The sequence below is a fragment of the Cucumis sativus genome, chromosome 6 (assembly GCF_000004075.3).
Source record: "Cucumis sativus cultivar 9930 chromosome 6, Cucumber_9930_V3, whole genome shotgun sequence".
NCBI lineage: Eukaryota > Viridiplantae > Streptophyta > Magnoliopsida > Cucurbitales > Cucurbitaceae > Cucumis > Cucumis sativus.
In genome coordinates, this window is record NC_026660.2 from 29,396,854 (window position 1) to 29,416,607 (window position 19,754).

At 34.0% G+C, this 19,754-nt stretch overlaps 5 protein-coding genes across 6 annotated transcripts; 3 read left to right on the forward strand and 2 right to left on the reverse strand.

The window, feature by feature from the left end:
• Nucleotides 1-328: 328 nt before the first annotated feature.
• On the reverse strand, nt 329-4,229 carry LOC101220728 (triose phosphate/phosphate translocator, chloroplastic). 2 transcript variants are annotated; one of them, XM_004134636.3, is made up of 12 exons: nt 3,766-4,229; nt 3,603-3,677; nt 3,447-3,512; nt 3,286-3,364; nt 2,363-2,483; nt 2,184-2,279; nt 1,932-2,044; nt 1,772-1,849; nt 1,234-1,350; nt 1,045-1,144; nt 863-963; nt 329-627 (listed from the first exon to the last, which is right to left on the reverse strand). In XM_004134636.3, the coding sequence occupies exons 1-12, from the start codon at nt 4,035-4,037 to the stop codon at nt 610-612; spliced, it is 1,236 nt and encodes a 411-aa protein (XP_004134684.1). In that variant the 5' UTR covers nt 4,038-4,229; the 3' UTR covers nt 329-609. The 2 variants fall into 2 exon arrangements, with proteins under 2 accessions (XP_004134684.1, XP_011658226.1); XM_011659924.2 differs by having other exon boundaries at nt 3,761-4,055.
• A 2,340-nt stretch (nt 4,230-6,569) lies between these two features.
• LOC101202820 (protein DMP6) lies at nt 6,570-7,575 on the reverse strand. The gene has a single exon (XM_004134898.3). The coding sequence runs from the start codon at nt 7,398-7,400 to the stop codon at nt 6,762-6,764; it is 639 nt and encodes a 212-aa protein (XP_004134946.1). The 5' UTR covers nt 7,401-7,575; the 3' UTR covers nt 6,570-6,761.
• A 1,174-nt stretch (nt 7,576-8,749) lies between these two features.
• LOC101223091 (receptor-like protein kinase HSL1) lies at nt 8,750-12,513 on the forward strand. The gene is made up of 2 exons (XM_011660219.2): nt 8,750-11,535; nt 11,700-12,513. Exons 1-2 carry the CDS (start codon nt 8,916-8,918, stop codon nt 12,080-12,082), a joined length of 3,003 nt encoding a protein of 1,000 aa, XP_011658521.1. The 5' UTR covers nt 8,750-8,915; the 3' UTR covers nt 12,083-12,513.
• A 919-nt stretch (nt 12,514-13,432) lies between these two features.
• LOC101222855 (probable serine/threonine-protein kinase PBL7) lies at nt 13,433-14,759 on the forward strand. The gene has a single exon (XM_004134897.3). The coding sequence runs from the start codon at nt 13,578-13,580 to the stop codon at nt 14,601-14,603; it is 1,026 nt and encodes a 341-aa protein (XP_004134945.1). The 5' UTR covers nt 13,433-13,577; the 3' UTR covers nt 14,604-14,759.
• Nucleotides 14,760-17,313: 2,554 nt separating this feature from the next.
• LOC101222614 (NAC domain-containing protein 73) lies at nt 17,314-19,068 on the forward strand. The gene is made up of 2 exons (XM_004134896.3): nt 17,314-17,674; nt 18,420-19,068. The coding sequence occupies exons 1-2, from the start codon at nt 17,395-17,397 to the stop codon at nt 18,830-18,832; spliced, it is 693 nt and encodes a 230-aa protein (XP_004134944.2). The 5' UTR covers nt 17,314-17,394; the 3' UTR covers nt 18,833-19,068.
• The last annotated feature ends 686 nt before the right edge of the window (nt 19,069-19,754 follow it).

Sequence of the window (19,754 nt, forward strand, 5' to 3'; positions counted from 1 at the left end):
AGATAAATCTTTCATGGCAATAAAATTAAAAATAATCTTAATTCATTTAAATCAATTAAGTTTATTTTTAAAGAACCACATATCTATAGACGAAAACAACAATGAAATTCAAAGCCATATTTCACTATTCTAATAAGACCAAAATTAACCAAACACACACCAGACAAAAGTCAAGAAAAATTATCCCCAAGTGCAAAAGATCTCAATAACCTGCCCTACAAATGAATAAAAAAGGTTCCATAACTTAATCCGTCAATTCAATTTTGTGAACCTTAGAACTCTTGATCGCTTCACATACATAGTCGACTAACTAAAAAATCCGGAATAGTTTGACTAAACTTTGGGATGTTATTGAAAGCAAAGGTTCTTGCGAAGTGCTAAGAAGCGACATAGTTTTGAAATTAAAAAGGCTTTAAAATGAGACAGCGTTGGATAATTACAAAATCAACAAATGTCTGAGCTCAGAATCAATAAAAATTGATCGAATACTTCCAAAATAACTTCTTTTTTTTTTTTCGTTTTCATGTTGATGGAATTATTATTTTAAAATTTACAACACCAAATCCTTCCTCATTTCCAAGCTTCCCATCTCCTCCATCCCATGTTTCTTCAAGCCACCTTTGTTCGCTGTCCAAACAACAAAAATTTCATTCAGAGAGCAGAAGGAAGCAAATAATATTGATTTAGACAGTATATCAACTCTTTTCATGTCATAAACTTTTGTTAGATGAAATATAGTTTGAGCACAGAGCCTTCCTAAACCATCCAATCGATACCATCTTAAATCTTGACTAACCCAAATGTTTAAATCAAAGAGTGAAGGCAAAATAAATATTATATCATCAAATAAGATGGAACTCACTCGTTTCTCTTCTTCCATCTTAGCCTTGATGTAAGAGTAAAGTGCTACTCCTGCAATTGCAATGCAGGTTCCAATACCAGTTTGTGTAGAGATTTTGTTACCTGCAAGCAGAAATTTTCATTGCAACAATTGAAAGTAGAAAACTGCAATATACATACAAACTGAAAAAAACGAAGTATTACCAAAGATAATGATGGAGAATCCAATCACAAATACACGTTTCAGCACATTTCCGACTGCATGAGTAAGTGGTGCTACCCTCTCCAAGGTGTTGGTTGCTAACTGTCAAGTTATCCAAAGCAATATTATTCTCTTAAAACCATGGAAATCTACTGTCTCTCTTAGATATAAAATGAAATTAGGCAACATACCTGATTGTAAAGGTGATAAAACATTCCTACCCAGAAGAGATCTAAGACGAATTTGGTTAGACCAACTTTGGCTATGGCATCATTGAAACCAAACTTAAGCAGTTGAGGTCCTTCCACCTATCAAGAACCACATGCAAGATTGTGAAAAATGATGCCTATTAGGCTTTGTTTGAGAACAATTTCGTTTTCTAATTCTCTGTTTCTGAACTTTACGTTTGTTCTCTCCTTATTTCCTTATCATGGTTTTCTCAGTCGGATTCTAATTTTTTTAGTTTTCAAATTTTGAATGGTTTTTAGAAACACGGTAGAAAGTGGATAAGAAAACAAAAACAGAGAATTTTAATGGTATATAGTCAATCAACACTCTCCCTCACTTCACTTCAGCTTAAAAGTTTGTAAAATATCAATCGAGAGGGCAATATTGATTTGGAAGCAAATGATATAACACAAAGTTCTAATACCATGTTAAATCACCAATTAATCATATGGTAAATTTAATTTGATCGATACTTCAGTATTATAGCAGAAAGAAACTTACAATCACAGCAGGTGGAATGCAGAAAAGGAGAGCAATAATGGAAATATAAGCATAGACGTTGGTACTGTCCATGTCAGTCTGTCAACAAACCATATAGATCAGTACTAGTTAAAAATGTCAAAGTTTAAAAGAATCAAAGGTAAGTTAGGTCGAAGATAACCATGGCTTTCTTTGAATAAATACTTCTGTAGGTAAAGGAAATATTGGAAATCATAGCACTAATGAAACCAGTCCAGTTAAATGAAAGCTCAGTCAAAGATGCCATTGACACACCTGCATTGATCAAAATCCAAGCAAAAGTATAATCACATGAAACCAAATCTATATGACAACACAAGAAACCTCAACCTCAAGGTAGTGCTATGGGTTCATATTATGCATCAAAATGCAGCTAAAGGGAGAAGGGTTTTACCAATGACAACAGGAGCCAATGAAAGCCACAAGGTAATGGGAATGGATTGCCCCAAAATGAATTGAGAAGCGGCAGCGTTAAAGAATGGTTCCAGAGCTGAAAATGATTAAACAAAAATTTCAGAAAAACAACAAAATCCAGGAATGTGAACTCGTTCATTAGTAAATTTGGTGGTTTACCTTTGATTGTGTGAGTGAATGAGACAGCAACAGCTGCGAATGAGACATTGCTAGTGACGTGGCCAAGTGCATGACAGAAAGCTACAGGGATCAGCAACTTCAGGAGGGTTGAATCAATAGGCTGCAAGCCAAAACACATGTTAGCAATCACTTGTGTGAAATAGAGAGAACAGAGTTACCCTTATACTAAGCGCACCAAAAATAACTGAATTATCTTTTGACATTGTTAATCACCTAAAACTTAAGTTAATAAGCTACGATATATTTAATTGAAATTTTGAAGAAGTCTCAATAGCTGGATCTATATTAACCTCCTACCCTAAATCTCTAGTACAACTAAAAATTTAAGCTGATAAATTTTTTTAAAAAAAAATTATATCCATACTTTAGCAAATACATTGTCATAAAAGATTACCATACTTGCAATATTTTCATTGAAAAACAAACCCCCAAAAACTATATATATATAAAAAAAAAACCATTGCTAATTATAAAAAATTTCATGAATTGATAGTTCAGTCTTTAGATTAGTAAGTTTGCATTTACTTGTAAGTGCTATATTTTAGCGCACCTTATATAATCTATTCACTAAAAATAATAATTTAGTTGACCATTTTACACTTTCCTTTTCTTTTTTCCCCCTATACAATGTAGCTTCAAATAAACATGGGCACAAAGATTACAAAAGTTATATTGCCATCTTTGAAATAAATAGAGAAAAAGAACTCAATGAACACTGCAATGACATCATATATGATATAGTACTGTCTCAATCTAAATACTCATTAAAACAACCCTACCAATTAGACAATTAATACTAATAAACAAACTAAATTGGGTATGAAAAAGTTAAAAATAACAATTTGAATGAAAGAAAAAGAATAGAAAATTGGCATATTGGGGTATAGAAAGAGTTGACTTACTGCTCGCTTAGGAAGACCCACTGCCCAGCTTATCAAGCAGTACACAACCCCAACAACCAAATGGATCACCGACACAAAACTGCAAGGTAGACAAATATTAATAACGATATTTACAAAGAAAAAAAAATACAGGGATGAAAATGTAAATTGGAAATACATACTATGGATAGGGGAAGTAATTATATATCTTCTTGTTGAGGATATTGAAAATCACGTTCAAAAAGTACCTACAAAACAAAAAGGGACAACACGGTAATTTCACACAACCCAGCTCAAACCTTCGCCGTGCAAAACACGTGACCAGCAATTAAACCCACCACATGAAGAAGAAAAACCCGGTCACCAACGCCGGGTACTTCTCGAAGAAACCAACCGGAGCAACCTTCGCGTCTCTGCAAGAATTTCAAAAAGGAAAACAGAATGAGTTGAAAGATGAATCTCGGAGCCGGTCCGGTTCATAACGGAGGAGACGAACCTCACCCGGCGGAATCGCTACCTCCGGCTGGAGAAGAGGAGGCCGCCGCAAAGGTAGGGCGAATAGTGTCACGTTTACCGGAGACAAGATGCGGCGTATCGAGAAGCAAAGAGGGGCGGAGTTGTCTTCCCCAGATCAAGTTGGCTCCCTCGGCGATAGGCCTAGTGTGGACAAAGGCGACATGGTTACTGTTAGAGGTGACGTCTCTGTGCAACTTGCGGAGGGTGGGAATGGCGCCGGCGAAGGAGGTGGCGCGTGAGAGAAAGTGGGACTCCATAACTTGAGAGAGAAAGAGAAGGAAATGTGGTCTGGTTGGGTAAGGGGAGGATTTATTGAGGAGGGGCTTATCGCGAACCAATTTCTGGCGGTAATTCCATGAGATGTCGTATTATTGTACTGTTGGATTGGGTGGATGCAGGAGTAGAGTAAGGGGGGGTGTTGAGACGGTTGATGGGGGGGGGAGGGAGGGAGAGAGAGAGAGAGAGTGGATATTTGTGTTTTCTGTGGAGGGGATTGGGGATGTGGTGGGGTATAGTTATCGGGAGAGAGAGCGAATGAGCGAAGGGATGGAGCTGAGTTGTCAAAATGTGAAGGAGGGTTGTTTTCTGTTCAGATATCTCCTTATCGTTTCCAATTTCCATTTCCCCAATGTCTTTCTTTCTGTGATTTTAACTTTATAATATAAAGCCATCACTAAATCCAAATAAACAATGCCAATAAATCAAAATCATTGACTATAATATACTCTATACTTACGAAAAACGGCTTATGGTTTTCTTTTTCTTTTTTTATCCTTCTATTTAACCATTCTTTTGCCCACTTCCAATTTTGTAATTTTAAAAATATCTCATTTTGGTTTTTTCTTTCTTTTCTTTCATTTTAGCTTGTCTGTTGCTAGAAAAAAATTGCTATTTTTTTCTTATTTATTTTGAAAAGTTACTTTTGTTTCAAAAATATTCTTTATATACTTTCAATTTAAGAACACATTTTATCACCCCAAGAAAGTAGTTATCTTGTCCGGTAGCAGTTGAAAAATCATCTCTATACTGCATAGTCTATCTACATTTTAACTTATGGAAGTGGAAGAACTCTTTAATCAATAAAATAATAGAACGTAATCAAAATTGTATGAAATATTTTCTATAATAAATATTAACAACCATGTGGGAATGAAAAATATTTAAAACAAGTTTGTTTGGTAATTGACTGTGTTCGTTCTTTTAACAGGAAGAGGTCTATCTATTTTAAAATATAATGATCAAATGTAAACTAAAACTTAAAAATGTTTGGAAATAACTTCATCAATTTTTGTAGGAGTTTTTCAAAAATAGTAAAAGACAAAATTCATTTTATTACAAATTTTTCTTAAACGATAAATATTTTATCAATTTTTTTATTTTTAACAATTTCACTTATTTTTATAGATAAAAAGTTGTTTAGTATTTTTTAATACACTCCAACATTCTTTTCTTAATGAATAGCGTATTTAATGTATTAATAGTTCTCATTTATTCCTATTAAAGTTTCACCCCATTTTTATATATTATTTGAGTTATAATCATGTGTTATTATAGGTTTATATATGAGTTATAATAGTTTGTATTTTGGATGTTGAATATTTTAGTGGCTATACTAATATGTTTCTGAGGTAGGTTATTTTAGTTTGGAAATGAAATAGTAAATATTGTATCTAATAATAAAAAATTGATAGATGTGAAATAGTAAATAAATAAGGAATTTTAGAATAGTGTTACTATAACTAATTGAGGATTTTCAAATAATATTTAGTGGAGGTAGAGGTGATTATTATAGTCTTACATAATTATCGTCCCAAACGGTCCCTTAAAGTGCCACTCATGTTATAGTATATTGTTCGATCATTAAATTATTGATTGGCCAATTTACATCTAAACAAGCTTAAATACCTTAGTTCTCGAACTGCACAAGTAGATACTACTTAAAATTTCGATGTCAAACCGAACATATATATTTTAGTTAGTGATAATCACGAGATATGTATAGTTGAATCCCCTACTCCAATTGTACTAAAAAAAACACAACTTCAAGTTTCAACCTTCAATATTTTCACGTACTTACTCTTCACTCAAAATACGAAATTAGTTGCAAATTGTAATAGAATTCGATACCTCACTGTTTATGTGAAACATTGTAGTATATTAAAATTAAAGTTGTGATCATACTTTTATTGTTCCACGGAAGTATGAACGAGTTTTCAAAATCTATCATTGTTTATTTGAATTAAGTACTAAATATATTTTGAATAATTCAAGCCTTTAATTCTAAGATAAGAATAAATGCTTTTTAATTGGTCAAAAACCTATCCACCATATAAAATTTAGAATTATACAAATGATGCATATTTCAAAAGAATCATTTTTCTATATCGACAAACTCTAATAAGAGATATCAAAATTATTTTTTTGGTTAAGGCATTAAACTTGAGAACAACATTTTCTAGTTCAATAAAGTACGAAAAAGTAGTTTAAAGTTTATGGTATGATATTTACTTATATAGTCGGAGGTTTGATCACACGTCACAATGGTTGCACTTCAAAAAGTTAAATAATTTGTTTTTGTTAGAATTAGTAAATATAATTGGATCATATGTTTTAGTTTATGTTTGAGGTGGAGTGAAATTTGGGAATAAAAAATTGAAATGCCATGGGAAGTTGAGAGGTGTATCACTTTGAAATACGTTCTATCAACATCCTATTGCTTTTTTCTTATTAGAGAAAGAAAAATGGACCCATTTGATTCGGTTGTAGTATTAATAATGTGTACCAAATAGTAATTTAATCCTTGGTTTTTATATATATGCATATTTTGTTAATGTCAAATTTCAAAGGAAATCATTTCTCCAAATTGATGAATTCGAGCAATATCAAAATGATTAATAATCATAAAAAGAATCATCAGAATCACACAAAGTATCTCCGACTTCTGGAGAGAAATTTCGGCGAATCACATAGCAACTTCGCCGCTAATTAGCAGAGACAGGGAAACCAATTCCATGGCGTCTGGTAGGAAAAGCAACAAACAACATACTACAAAACACCCCAATTGCAACCGGCAAAGACGTCAAAATCTCCTCCGCCTGATCCGATGGCGTCGGGTAAAAACAGTTCACCACATCCTCATCAAACAGAGCAACAGCCGAGAAAACCAGAATCGACATGAAAGCATGCAAGAAATCAATAAACCTCAGCCGATAACTAGCCGCGACGGTCGGCGGAAGTTCCACGGAGCCGTCGATGACCCACAAGCCTCTGAAAGTGGCGAATCCATAGGAAACATTCCCCTGACTGTCTCTGAAACTATCAGTGAAACTCTGAAAGAAACAAGACAATCCACAGAGAGCAACAAGGCCGGCGGTGAGGTAGCGAGAAATTGAGTCGCAGTTGCCTTGATTGGTGAAAATGGGGGAAAGAAGTTGAAATGCGAGGACGGTTCCAGTGGGTAGAAGATTAGCCAAATTAGCAGTGCTTCGAAAGGTTTGAGAAATAGCTTTTTGGATGAGTGTTTTTTCATCTCTTGATGGGATGATCATGGTTTCTCGCAAAAGGGGTCGTTTCTGGTCAATATGAGATTGGGTTTCTTCGTCGGCGGTTTTGATCTCCATGGTTGAGAGGTTGAAATTGGAATGCAATCAGTTAAAGGGTTCAGTAGTTGATGGAAAATTGAAGAGTTTGAAGAGTATTAATATGCAGGAAGAAGTAGAAGATGAGTGTGGGAAAAGGGAGGTTAATGATGGCTTCAAAGCAATAAAGATAATAGAAAATTTGGATTGTAGAAAGAAAGAAAGAAGAGGGGATTTTGAAAATAGAAAGAAAGATGGAGTAAGATTTGGGTAAAGGAGTTTTGTTGCTTCACACATATTTGAGCAGTGGGAGTTGTATGATTTTGTTAGGTATTGGGGTTGTTCAAACTTGTAAGAAATTTAATATACAGAATATTAGGAATTTAATCAATATGATTTTGTTAGGAATTTGATATACAGAATTTGGATTTTGTCACGTTTGACCCTCTACTGCTATTCTTCTCCAATCATTTTCAGCTTTCCAAATAGTTAGGAACATTATATATCAATTGATCAATCATATTGTATTCCATGCAAAACGTCTTTCATCCTTTCATCTTAAAAACATTGCTTCATCTAATATAACATTAGAACTTTGAGGACTCACTCAAAAGATAACCAAAATAAATATTAAATTCATAGGAACAAACATGATTTAGATCTAGAAAAATAGCTCACCTATAGTGTTACGGCAAAAACTAGAGTAAAAGAACGAAAAAGAAAACTTTATAAATTAATTCAGTTTTAATACAATGATAAAAAGAAAATGTGTCAATTACGGGTAAGTTAAATTCAAAACTTCTATTTCAATATGGTCTCCTAAACTTATTTTCCTTTGAAGTTGAAATAAATTTTGGGATCATATTCTTGTAAACAATTTAGTCTTGGTTGGTCTTCACAATTTCAAAGATGGTATTGACCTTTAGAATCTAGTTGTAATTCAAATGAATTGGTTTACCATTAGAAGGTGGCTTTGAAAACTTGGCCAGCTGAGATTTTTTGGACAAGAAAGTTTGAAAGTAACAGAAGTTTACCCTAAATAGACTACGTTTGCAACTGAAAGGGGAAAAAAATTGTAAACAATTTAGTCCTCACATTTAAAAAACTGTCACACATTTAGAATCTTAGTTGTAATTAATTGAAATGAATTGATTGTAAAATAATTTAACCATCTTTGGTTGTTGTTTCTATACTGTTTTGAGAATTTTTACCATTACAACGTGGCTGTGAAAGATCAAGTAGGTTGAGAATTTTGAGTCAAGGAAGTTCAAAAAGTAACAAAATTTTAGGGGAATTATTGAAGTATGGTTATTTCTGTATAATTCAACTAAGAAACATTAAAAGGTTGGTATGCATGGGATTTTGAAGGAACTTTGAATGTCGTATAGATTTTGAGGTTTTTCTTTTGAATGATTTTATTATCTTCTTCAACACCGACCACGATTTCCTGCTAAATTACTGTTTCATTCAAGAAGTGTTGTGTCTGTGTCATCTTCTTCCCTTCAGACTCTTTTCACCATTATAACTCAAAGACTTATTCTTCTTTCTTTGCCTCTCATGCCTTTCTGTTCATTCCTTTTCCTCCTCTGTTTTCCTCTGTTTTCCTTCGCCCTCAATCAAGAGGGTCATATTCTTCAGGCCTTTAAGCGCTCTATAGAGGATCGTGGCAATGCCTTCTCTTCCTGGAATGCAACTGACCCTGATCCCTGTTTATGGAATGGTGTCACATGTGACGAACATCGTCAAGTCATTTCCCTTGAGCTCATCAGCTCTGCTATTTCTTCAACTTTCCCTCTTCAACTCTGTAAGCTTCCACATCTTCTTTACCTTTCTCTTTACAATAATACCTTTCATTCCATTCTCCCTCCTGCCATTTCCAACTGTACTACTCTTGAGTTTCTTGACCTTGGCCAAAATCTCCTCACCGGTTCTATCCCTTCCTCAATTGCTGATTTGCGTCATCTTCGTTACTTGGATTTGTCCGGCAACAATTTCTCCGGCCGAATACCTCCCTCTTTCGGTCAGTTTCCGCAACTAGAGGCGTTTTCGCTTATTTCGAATCTTGTGGGTGGTACCGTTCCTCCGTTTCTTGGGAACATTACTTCTCTTAAGATGATGAATTTGTCTTACAACTCTTTTGACCCTGGGAGAATCCCTCCGGAGTTAGGTAATCTGATGAATCTTGAGGTTCTTTGGTTGACGGGTTGTAAATTACAAGGGGAAATTCCTGACTCGTTTAGAGGGCTCAAGAACCTCATTCTTCTGGATTTGAGCAGTAACAATCTTACTGGGGTGTTCCCGAAAGCGCTGACGGAGTTAACCCATGTGACACAGATTGAGTTGTTTGGCAATTATATGTCCGGCGCGTTACCAGATACGTTTTCGAAACTCAAGGCGTTGCGCATGTTCGACGTCTCAATGAATAATTTTTCTGGGCCAATTCCGAGTAGCTTGTTTGAGTTGCCGCTTGAAAGCCTTAATGCGTTTGAGAATAATTTCGAGGGTAGCTTGCCGGAAAGCATGGCGAAGTCGAGGTCCTTGAAAGAGATTAAGTTATTTGCGAACAAATTCACGGGGGCGTTACCAGTGGATTTGGGAAAATATTCGGCTCTGGCATCGTTGGACATTTCGAACAACTTCTTTTCCGGCAGCATTCCGGAGAACTTATGTGCAAAGGGGGCATTGACGGAGATAATGATGATCAACAACCTTTTTTCCGGCGAACTCCCATCAAGTCTCGGCAATTGCCAGAGTCTGACCAGGATCCGATTAGGGAACAACAATTTTACTGGTCCTGTACCAGAAAATATATGGGGACTTCCAGATGTTTCTCTTCTTGAACTTACAAACAACACCTTCTCGGGCAAAATCTCAAAGAAAATAGGCAATTCCAAGATGTTGAGTATGATTCTTATTTCTAGGAACAATTTCTCAGGAACAATTCCAAGGGAGATTGGTTCTTTGAAGAATCTGGTCGAGTTTTCTGCTGACCATAACAAATTAATCGGAAATATCCCTGACAGCATTATGAAATTGAATCGGCTAGCTAAGTTAGATCTTCGAAACAACAAGCTTTCCGGGTTGCTCGACCACAGGCTTTATGCCTGGGAGAGGTTGAATGAGCTCAATTTGGCCAATAATAACTTCTCTGGGAAAATTCCCCCGGCAATTGCTTTCTTGCCAGTACTTAATTACCTTGATCTTTCAGGCAATCAGTTTTCTGGAGAAATCCCACATGGGTTACAGAATGTGAACCTCAATGTTCTGAATCTATCATACAACCACTTAACTGGAATACTTCCTTCCTATTTTGAGAGATCAATGTACAAAAATAGCTTTCTGGGCAATCCTGGATTGTGTAAGGGAGAAAATGATGCGTGTCATCTAATTCATTCTTCAAAAAGTGGAGGAAGAGGTGGAGAAGAAAAAGAATGTGATGAGGAAGGAGGTTGCCTTTGGCTGCAGCGATCTATCTTTGTATTTGTAGGTGTAACTCTCTTTGTGGGAGCGGTTTTGTTCCATGTCAAGTACAAGACATTCGTCAAGACAAGAAGTTTAAACATCAAATCAAAATGGATAATGACATCGTTCCAAAAGCTTTCTTTTGACTATGACGACATTGTGGATTCTCTAGATGAAGACAATGTGATAGGCAGTGGAGGCTCTTGCTTAGTTTACAAGATCGTTCTCGCCAATGGCGAGACCATTGCGGTTAAGAAACTTTGGCCCGAGCTGCCTGATGATTGCAAGAGCATCGATCTCGAGAATAATTGCACTGAAGTTAATGCTTTTGATGCAGAAGTAATGACTTTGGGTGAAATAAGGCATAAAAACATAGTGAAACTTTTGTGTTGTTGTACTAATGGAGAATGCAACCTTTTGGTCTATGAATATATGCCTAATGGGAGCTTAGGTGATATGCTTCATGGCATTAAAAAAGAGTTATTGGATTGGCAAACAAGATACAAGATAGCCTTGGATGCTGCTGAGGGGCTTTCTTATCTTCATCACGATTGTGTTCCTCCAATTATACACAGAGATGTCAAGTCCAATAACATCTTGTTGGATGCCGAATTTGGAGCCAAGATAGCAGATTTTGGAATAGCTATGACCGTTGATATATCAAAGGTTAAAACCATGTCGGTCATTGCTGGTTCTTGTGGTTATATTGCCCCAGGTGCGTTTCTCTCATTATGTTTATGGATTCATCTACGTGCCAATCATTCATCTATTATTATTTCATTTTTTTTACAATTGATAACCAATCACTTCTCATGAATGATAATGTGATTTCATTGGAGTCATCAAGCTTATTGACCTTGTACTACTTATACTTTGCAGAGTATGCCTATACATTGAATGTAAACGAGAAGAGCGATATCTTCAGCTATGGTATGGTAATCCTTGAATTGATAACAGGGAGGCGGCCAACCGACCTCGAATGCGAAGAAAATGATCTTGTCAAATGGGTAAGAACCACTTTAGAAGGGAAAGGCCTCAGCCATATTCTAGATCCCAAATTGGATTCCTCACACCAGGAGGAAATGTTGAAGGTCCTCAACATTGGCCTCCTATGCACCAACCCTCTACCTAGCGACCGCCCGCCCATGAGACGAGTGGTTACAATGTTGTTAGAAGTTCGTATGGATTGCAATTCGATGATTGCATGGAGAAAAGGAAGATTGACTCCATATAATTTCGAAGATAGTGAAAATGCAGCATAGTTCTTAAGTCGTCGTCATTTTAGAAAGTAAGGACAGAGAATGGAGGTAAACACTGGCAAAGAAAGTGCAGTGAAGTTCATAATTACCTTGAGCTTTTCACATTCTGCAATGTGTTCTTGCTAAAATCTTTGATGGCTCGTAAAGGTCTCATGCTTTTGGATGTACATATGGCTTTCAAGTTTCTTCAACTGAGTAGCTGCTCTTGTCTTTGAATCAATATTTCACACATATTCCTTTTTCCTTGTGTTGAGGAATGAGAATTCCCCTTCCCTTCTTCAAATATTCTTTTTGGTAGTCTCATCATTGTTCTTTCTTTCTTTCTTTCTGTGAAATAATGTCCATTCTCTCAAGAACAAAATGGTTTTCTGCCAAACATGTCTAGAGGAATATTTTTTTTAGTTTATGCTCCAAAGTATAATTACTTCATTTTAGTTTCTTCTGTAGTTTTGGAAGTAAATTCTTTTATTCTTTCATTCAAACTTTAAACCAGCATTTCTTTTTAATTCAACCACTAACCAATTTTACACAATGTTTAGTTTAACCCTTATGGAGTAGGATTGTTCAATATTTTCAAGTTAGAAAATTTAAGCTTCCAAGTTTAGATATTAAACTAAATTCACTAAAAAGATTATTTTAAATTACTATTAAAAATATTTATAAATATAGCAAAATTTAGATTGTATCAACATGATACTTTGTTATATTTGATAAAAAAAAAAAATTGATTATTCATCTTAGAAGACACATCTTTTCGAAATTAGATTTTCTAGGTTAAAAAAAATAAATACAAATATAGAAATTTTAAGTAAGTATATATACACACACATTTTAACTAATTTTTTTGTAAAAAAGAAAGATATAATAATTAAAGGACTCAAACAATATAAATGATTATTGAATTAGGTGTAGTTCAATTTTAGAATTGTGGTTAGACAAAATAGTAAGTGGAATGATTAAAATTGAGTACTAAAAAATTGTTATTAAATGAGAACCAAAACACATGCAGTTTTTATAAAAAGTAAAGCATAATTAAATGGTTTGAGGTATGATCAACTCGAGGTCAAACTCATTTGTCCCACCAAAGAAAATTTAATAAGAAACCCCATGGCCACGTCGGTGGCATGCAACAACAAAATTCTTCCATTTGCATTTGTAGCCCTTACCAATAACAAACAAATATTACTCATCTAAAATTTGATTTAATTCAAATCACTTAACTTGGATCATCATCTATTTTACAATTTATGACATCAGACACCATAAATTTAAAAAGGAAAGATCAAACAAAAACTTTGACATTTTGCCATTTGATTAAGTAGCGGAAGCAGCCAACTATGAACAACCACGACTAAACTACAAAAACTTCAACTTTTCTCACCCAATTTTCAAACCCTTTTCTCATCTTCAATCTCTCTGTTTTTCCTTCTCAAAATTCTCTCATTTTTTCATGGCTCAATCCCCAATTCTTCTCTTTTCTAACCAACAATAAGCAAAAATGAATCACCACCAGAAACTTGCTTATTACTTCATCTTAGCACTCTGTTCTTCATCTTTCATCGCTCTTCTCTCTGTTCTCCTCTTCTTCCTCTGCAGAAGAAACCACTCTCATCGTCAACTCTCCGACGAGTCCCCTCCGCCTGCAAAGCCCTCTGCTCGACCCCACACGCTAATCGACATCTACACCGCCACCGAAGGTTTCAACCACCGCCGCGTCATCGGTGAAGGCCGATTAGGCACAGTCTATGCTGCCTTATCGGAAACAGGGGAACTCATCGCCGTCAAAAGAATCTACCCATGGTTGGTTTTAAGCAATAATAATGCTGGATTTGGGTTCTCTTCAGTAATCAAATCCCTCTCTTCCGCTCAACACCCAAATCTCGTCTCCATCACTGGCTACTCAGAAGCCCCCGGTGAACGAATCATCGTTATGGAATACGCCGGCGTCGTGAATTTAGACATGTATTTACATCAAAACGCAGATGGGGCATTTCTTTTAAATTGGAAACATCGTGTGAAAATCGCAGCAGGGGCAGCCAGAGGACTTCAATACTTACACGAATCAATGGCGCCGAGCGTGATCCATGGGTGCGTGAAGCCATCAAACATTCTAATCGACGCCCAATTCATCCCGAAACTCAGCGATTACGGGCTGAATTACTTGGCGGCGAGAGAGAAAAGGGGGTTGGTGGGTTATGTGGACGATGAGTACTGGAAAGGTAAGAGCGGACAGGGGAATTGCAAGGAGAACGATGTGTACGGATATGGGGTTGTGTTGTTGGAGCTTTTGAGTGGAAGGGGTTGTGAAGAAGGATGGTTGGTGAAATGGGCTCTGCCCTTGATAAAAGAGATGAGATTCAGTGAAGTTTTGGATCCAAGAATTGAGTATCCATCTGATTTGAAGCCATTGATGAGAATGGGGAAGGTAGCGTTGGCTTGTGTGGGGAATTGTAGAAAGAGCAGACCGGCGATCGGTCAAGTAGTTGCCATTTTGAATAATTTGGAAACTCAGGTATGTGTTTGATTTTTTTTTGGTTTGAATTACGGATTGAAACAAATTTGAAATGGTCTCCTCTCCAAAATCCCCCTTTTTTTATATAATGTAGATATCATACATTTGATTACATAATTTATATGAATCTCTCCGATGAACAAAGATAATATCTATTGTTTATGCTCCTGTCTTCTTCATAGTTCTTGTAGTTGTAGCCTACAGGTCAATTTTTTTAAAACGAAAGATTAAGTAAAATAATGTATTCATTCGATTTCTAGATTTTAAAATCCATTCCTAAACTTGAAAATAGGTTTATATTTCATACTATTGATTACATTTTCATCCATATATTAAATTAATATAACTGATATCAACATGTTATTAAATCATAGATAATTAGCCTTTTGACTCAAATTGATTTAAACTTATTTCCATTTTTTAAAAAAAAAGTTTAAAAATTGATTATTCTCGGTTAAAGTAATTTTGAAACAATTATATAAAAAGAAATGAAATAAAAAGGTTTTCTATATTCAGTTGTAATGTTGGCGAACAATTCTAATCTCATATGGTTGAAAAGTATGGAAGTTGGAAGGAAAAGGATTGCATAGTTGGACAAATAATGAAGTGTTATATAAACAAAACATAAATATTGATGAAATTAGAAAGAGATTGAAAAATTGACTTTTAGGTATATATAAACAAAAAAAAAAAGTGGGTTTCAAGAAGTCCATACTTAACCTCAAACCTAATCTTCATTCAATTCCCAAGAAAACTAAACAACAATACAAATAAATATTATATAATTCTTATAATTGGAAAGGGACTTTGAAATAAAAATGTGGTATTTAGTTGGAAATTTCATGGAGGATTTGTTTGGCGGTGAGAGGGAAGGATGAAGGATGAAGGATGAAGGAAGGACCCAATCTTTCAATTCCTTTTTTTGACCAAAATGGCCAATACTTTGCCAACCATAACTTACCTCATTACCATTTATATGTCTTGAGAATCAAACATAGGTCCAGATTAATTAGTGACAAAATTTTATTGGTGCTTTCACAATGAATGGAATTATGGTTGGATTTTTGTTAATAGGTATGAAAACAAATTTTTATGTTTCCATTAAAAGGGACGTCCTCCTATAATATATGCAAATTAATTAAGGGTATTAAGGGTGAGAAAAAATTATATATTAATTGTTGGACATTTGTATTTGTCAAATTTCGTGTTAATTGGGATTCTATTATTTGTATCACTACAAAAATGACAAAATTCCAAATAAATATATAGAAAATGATGGAACATAATATATTGTATAAAGATTTACCAAAGTTGGATATGGTGGTTGGATTTTTCTCTTTAAACTTCAAATTCATGTCTCTCTCTCTCTTTGGTTAATTTCAACACCAAATAAGGTATAATATATATGGATGGAAGCTGCAAGATGCCTATTTAGAGTTGGTATAGAAAAGAAACTTCCTACTAATTAACACATTCGTACTTATGTTCAATTTGCATGTTTCGTGCACTTGAACAATTGTAGAGTCACGTTGGTGAAAATGTTCTTCAAACGCAAGTAACTAAAAAGGAAGCATAATCAAGTCAACATCGTCAAAATTACCAATTGTCGCATAATCTAAAAGAATGATTTATTTATTTTCGATTTAACTTTTTTTAGTATAACAATTGTATCGAATTGAAGAATCTTCGATCTTTAAAATAAAAGATCGTGTCAATTATCGTTTAGCGATTAATGTGTCCTTTTAAACAAAAATACGTAGGTTGTACTACCTTAATTATTGAAATTAAACATTTCTTAAGGGCCATTTTCTATACTAACATTTTATAGTTAATACCAAAATCAATTTATGAAGCTGAACACAACACAAATTTGTAAAAAGTGGATATTCAAAATATATATTTCATGATCGAATTTTCAAAAAATTGTGATAGTAAAGTAATTTATTCACTGAATTATATAAAATAGTTGGATTATAGAATATTATATTGTAAAGTTATGTTTTTTTTAAAAAAAGATGAATTATAAAAAGAAAAAAACAACCTTAGTAATTTGAATATATATATATATATATATATATATATATATATGGAGCATTTTAATTTATTTGAAAATTTAGATGGTTTATTTATATTATTAATCTTTAAAAAAATATATATGATATATCAACACCCCTCGATTATCCCACTTTCATAAAATCGAATTACCATTAAAATCAAATGCGCATTAATTAAATTATAAATTTCTTGTTTAAATACGATGATCTCTAAATTGTATTCATATTTGAATTGTTAATTGCTTTTTATTTATAATTTGGCCTTTAGAAAACTACTCACAGTGGAAGCTTTGTAATATTAATTGGTAGCTTCGACTCTATAATCTAAAAAAGTTGGCATAAGTAATAACACACGTCATAACTATCACTAACTCACACTTCTTTAAAATTATGAATTTCTTAGCACATGGTAATGGCATCACACTTTGCATACTTTTTTGCTTTGTTTACGTCTAGTGTGGCCCTGCATTACAATATATACAACGAACACCTTGGTGCACAAGTTTCATTATTAGTGATATTAACATAGAACTAAAAGACCAATCTGAACTTCTATACTTCTTAAGTCAAAGAGAAGAAGATACGTAGAAGACCCACATGTGAATGAACAACTTGTTGTCCAAGCTAAACTAAATCCACTTTCTTCTATTTATAAAGCCTACTTAGTTGATTCTAGCTGGTATGGGATTGATCAATATTAGGAAAATTGTACATACAAATTAAATAGAGATTAATCAAAAGAGATTTGTATGATAATTATTATTAAAATAATGGAAGCATATGGAAGCATAATGTGTCCATCTTGTGCATATCCTCTTGAAATTGATGAGGTAAATAGATCGTTGGTCGAAGATTGGGGAAAGCTACCAGCGGGAGTGAAGTTTGATCCAAGTGATCAACAAATTTTGGAACACTTAGAGGCAAAAGTGAAAGAAGATAAACAAAAGCTTCATCCTCTCATTCATCATTTCATTCTCACGTTGGATGGAGATGATGGCATTTGTTACACTCATCCTCAATATCTTCCTGGTATATATATATCATCCCATATATCTTCTTCTTCTTCCTTCTCTCTCACTCTCTAATTTCACTCCTAATTAAACCCTAGTTTTGAAAATCACCAAAACTTGTTTTCTCTGTTTGTTATAATTTCGGGACAGAGTTCTATCATAATTGACATTTCTTTTCAATTTTCAATTGTTGTACTTCTTTGTTTGTTGCTATTTGGAAAAATTAGGGTTTATGGCAAAGTTTAGGTTTCATTTCAATATATGGTAAGAGTTCGAGATTTTGATAGCCATTGTTTTGTATCAATTTAAATGTAAAATTCTTATAGATAAATCCATTTATACTTTGGTTAGAATTTTCTTTGAGAATGTTTATCTAATAGTCTGTTTTATAAAAAGGATGGTAACAAATTGTCTAAATGGATTGGCTTATAAAACTATATAAGTTTAATTCAAATATCAAAAGTTTAATTGAATCAAATTATGAATTTCACATGTTACAAAACACAAGTTGGAAAAGAGTGTAAACTGATTCGTTGACGAAAGTTTAAGGTTTAAAATGGATATTTTTTATGATTTGTTTTGGAAACAAAATATATTATAGTTTTAAGAATTACAATTGATAATGTAACAATAGCTTATAACCTCTAAGATTTGGAAAAACCCATTCAGAATGATCTCAAAGCTTTATTGGATTTGTTAGACAATAAAATTGTAACAAAGGAGGTTTGAGAAATGGTTTAATTTTGTTATTTGGAAGAGTGCAGGAATGAGGAAAGATGGGGGAGTCCGACACTTTTTCCATAGGTCACCAAAAGCATATACATCAGGGACAAGAAAACGCAGGAAAGTTAGAACAGATGAAGAAGAAGGCACAGACACGAGATGGCACAAAACTGGTAAGACAAGAGCAGTGAGCGACGGCAGCGGTGGCAGCGACAGTCGGGTGATGGGTTTCAAGAAGATTTTAGTTTTGTATTCAAATTATGGGAACCAAAAGAAACCACGAAAAACAAACTGGGTAATGCATCAATACCATTTGGGTGTAACAGAAGAGGAGAAAGATGGGCAATGGGTGGCTTCAAAAGTCTTCTTCCAATTACAGCCTCGTCAAACCTCAATCATGCCTTCTAATTCTATACATCAAACAAGGGGAGGAGAAGCCTCTTCTCTTGTTTGAATGCCCACACGTTCAACGCTCAACCCTCAACCCATAAGTTTAAATGATTTGTAATAGAACTAAATAATACTATTTTTTTTCAAATTGAATCTATACATTCAATTGGTTTTTAGTCCTAAATATTAAGAATAATTTATTTGATTTTATGTCTGAAATTGAGACATTTGTCATCCCAGAGTTTTTGAGGGAAAGAAATTATTGGTGGCAAAATAAAAAAAGTAATTATTGTAATAGAAGAATAATTTATATTTGATTAAATGAACATAGGATTTTGTGGATGCATACTAAAGGATCATCAAGAAGAATATCCAATTCTCTTTCCACTCAAAGCTGGAAGAGATGGAGATGATAACATTTAGTATTAACTACTAGGATGATTCTTGATCTAATAACACTAAGAACCTTACATTCTTGAGGTATAAAAATAACTAAGAAATATTTAGTTTGAAGGAATGAATTTGGATAAAATGAGTGAACATTCTGTGACTGAAACAAAAACTCCAACCATATAGATTAGTAAGAAAAAGAGTGAGATATTAGAGTATTCATGAGAAGTTTGTGCATCCAAGTCATTCTTGTAATTTGGCCTCTTCAATTAGGCTATCAATATAGAAAGTCCTATGTACATAGAAATTTTGAAGATTCTATTAGTTGCAGACCAGACTGACCCAACCAGGTGACCAATTTCCATAGTCTTTCGCTTTTTTTACCTTTCAATTTTGTCGTTTTGTGGTTGCATCTTACTGTTTTTCTTTGATTTATATATATATATATATATATATATATATTGTAACCGCTCTTCTTCACCACCATCAATTTTTTCAATGTTTACATGACATTTGAAATAATCCCTCCTCCAATTTGTAGGTCTCTCCTAAAAGTGCAACTAAGTTTTGCTCGTACACATACATACACGTAAATA

What these genes read in the sequence shown, in the direction of transcription:
- LOC101202820 (XM_004134898.3), bottom strand. Translation starts at nt 7,400, where the DNA reads ATGGAGATCAAAACCGCCGACGAAGAAACCCAATCTCATATTGACCAG.
- LOC101222855 (XM_004134897.3), top strand. Translation starts at nt 13,578, where the DNA reads ATGAATCACCACCAGAAACTTGCTTATTACTTCATCTTAGCACTCTGT.
- LOC101222614 (XM_004134896.3), top strand. Translation starts at nt 17,395, where the DNA reads ATGATAATTATTATTAAAATAATGGAAGCATATGGAAGCATAATGTGT. An exon ending in TCATCCTCAATATCTTCCTG is followed by an intron (nt 17,675 to 18,419) that starts GTATATATATAT and finishes GGAAGAGTGCAG; the next exon opens with GAATGAGGAAAGATGGGGGA.
- LOC101223091 (XM_011660219.2), top strand. Translation starts at nt 8,916, where the DNA reads ATGCCTTTCTGTTCATTCCTTTTCCTCCTCTGTTTTCCTCTGTTTTCC. An exon ending in TTGTGGTTATATTGCCCCAG is followed by an intron (nt 11,536 to 11,699) that starts GTGCGTTTCTCT and finishes TATACTTTGCAG; the next exon opens with AGTATGCCTATACATTGAAT.
- LOC101220728 (XM_004134636.3), bottom strand. Translation starts at nt 4,037, where the DNA reads ATGGAGTCCCACTTTCTCTCACGCGCCACCTCCTTCGCCGGCGCCATT. An exon ending in TTTATCACCTTTACAATCAG is followed by an intron (nt 1,145 to 1,233) that starts GTATGTTGCCTA and finishes ATAACTTGACAG; the next exon opens with TTAGCAACCAACACCTTGGA. An exon ending in ATTCTCCATCATTATCTTTG is followed by an intron (nt 964 to 1,044) that starts GTAATACTTCGT and finishes TTCTGCTTGCAG; the next exon opens with GTAACAAAATCTCTACACAA.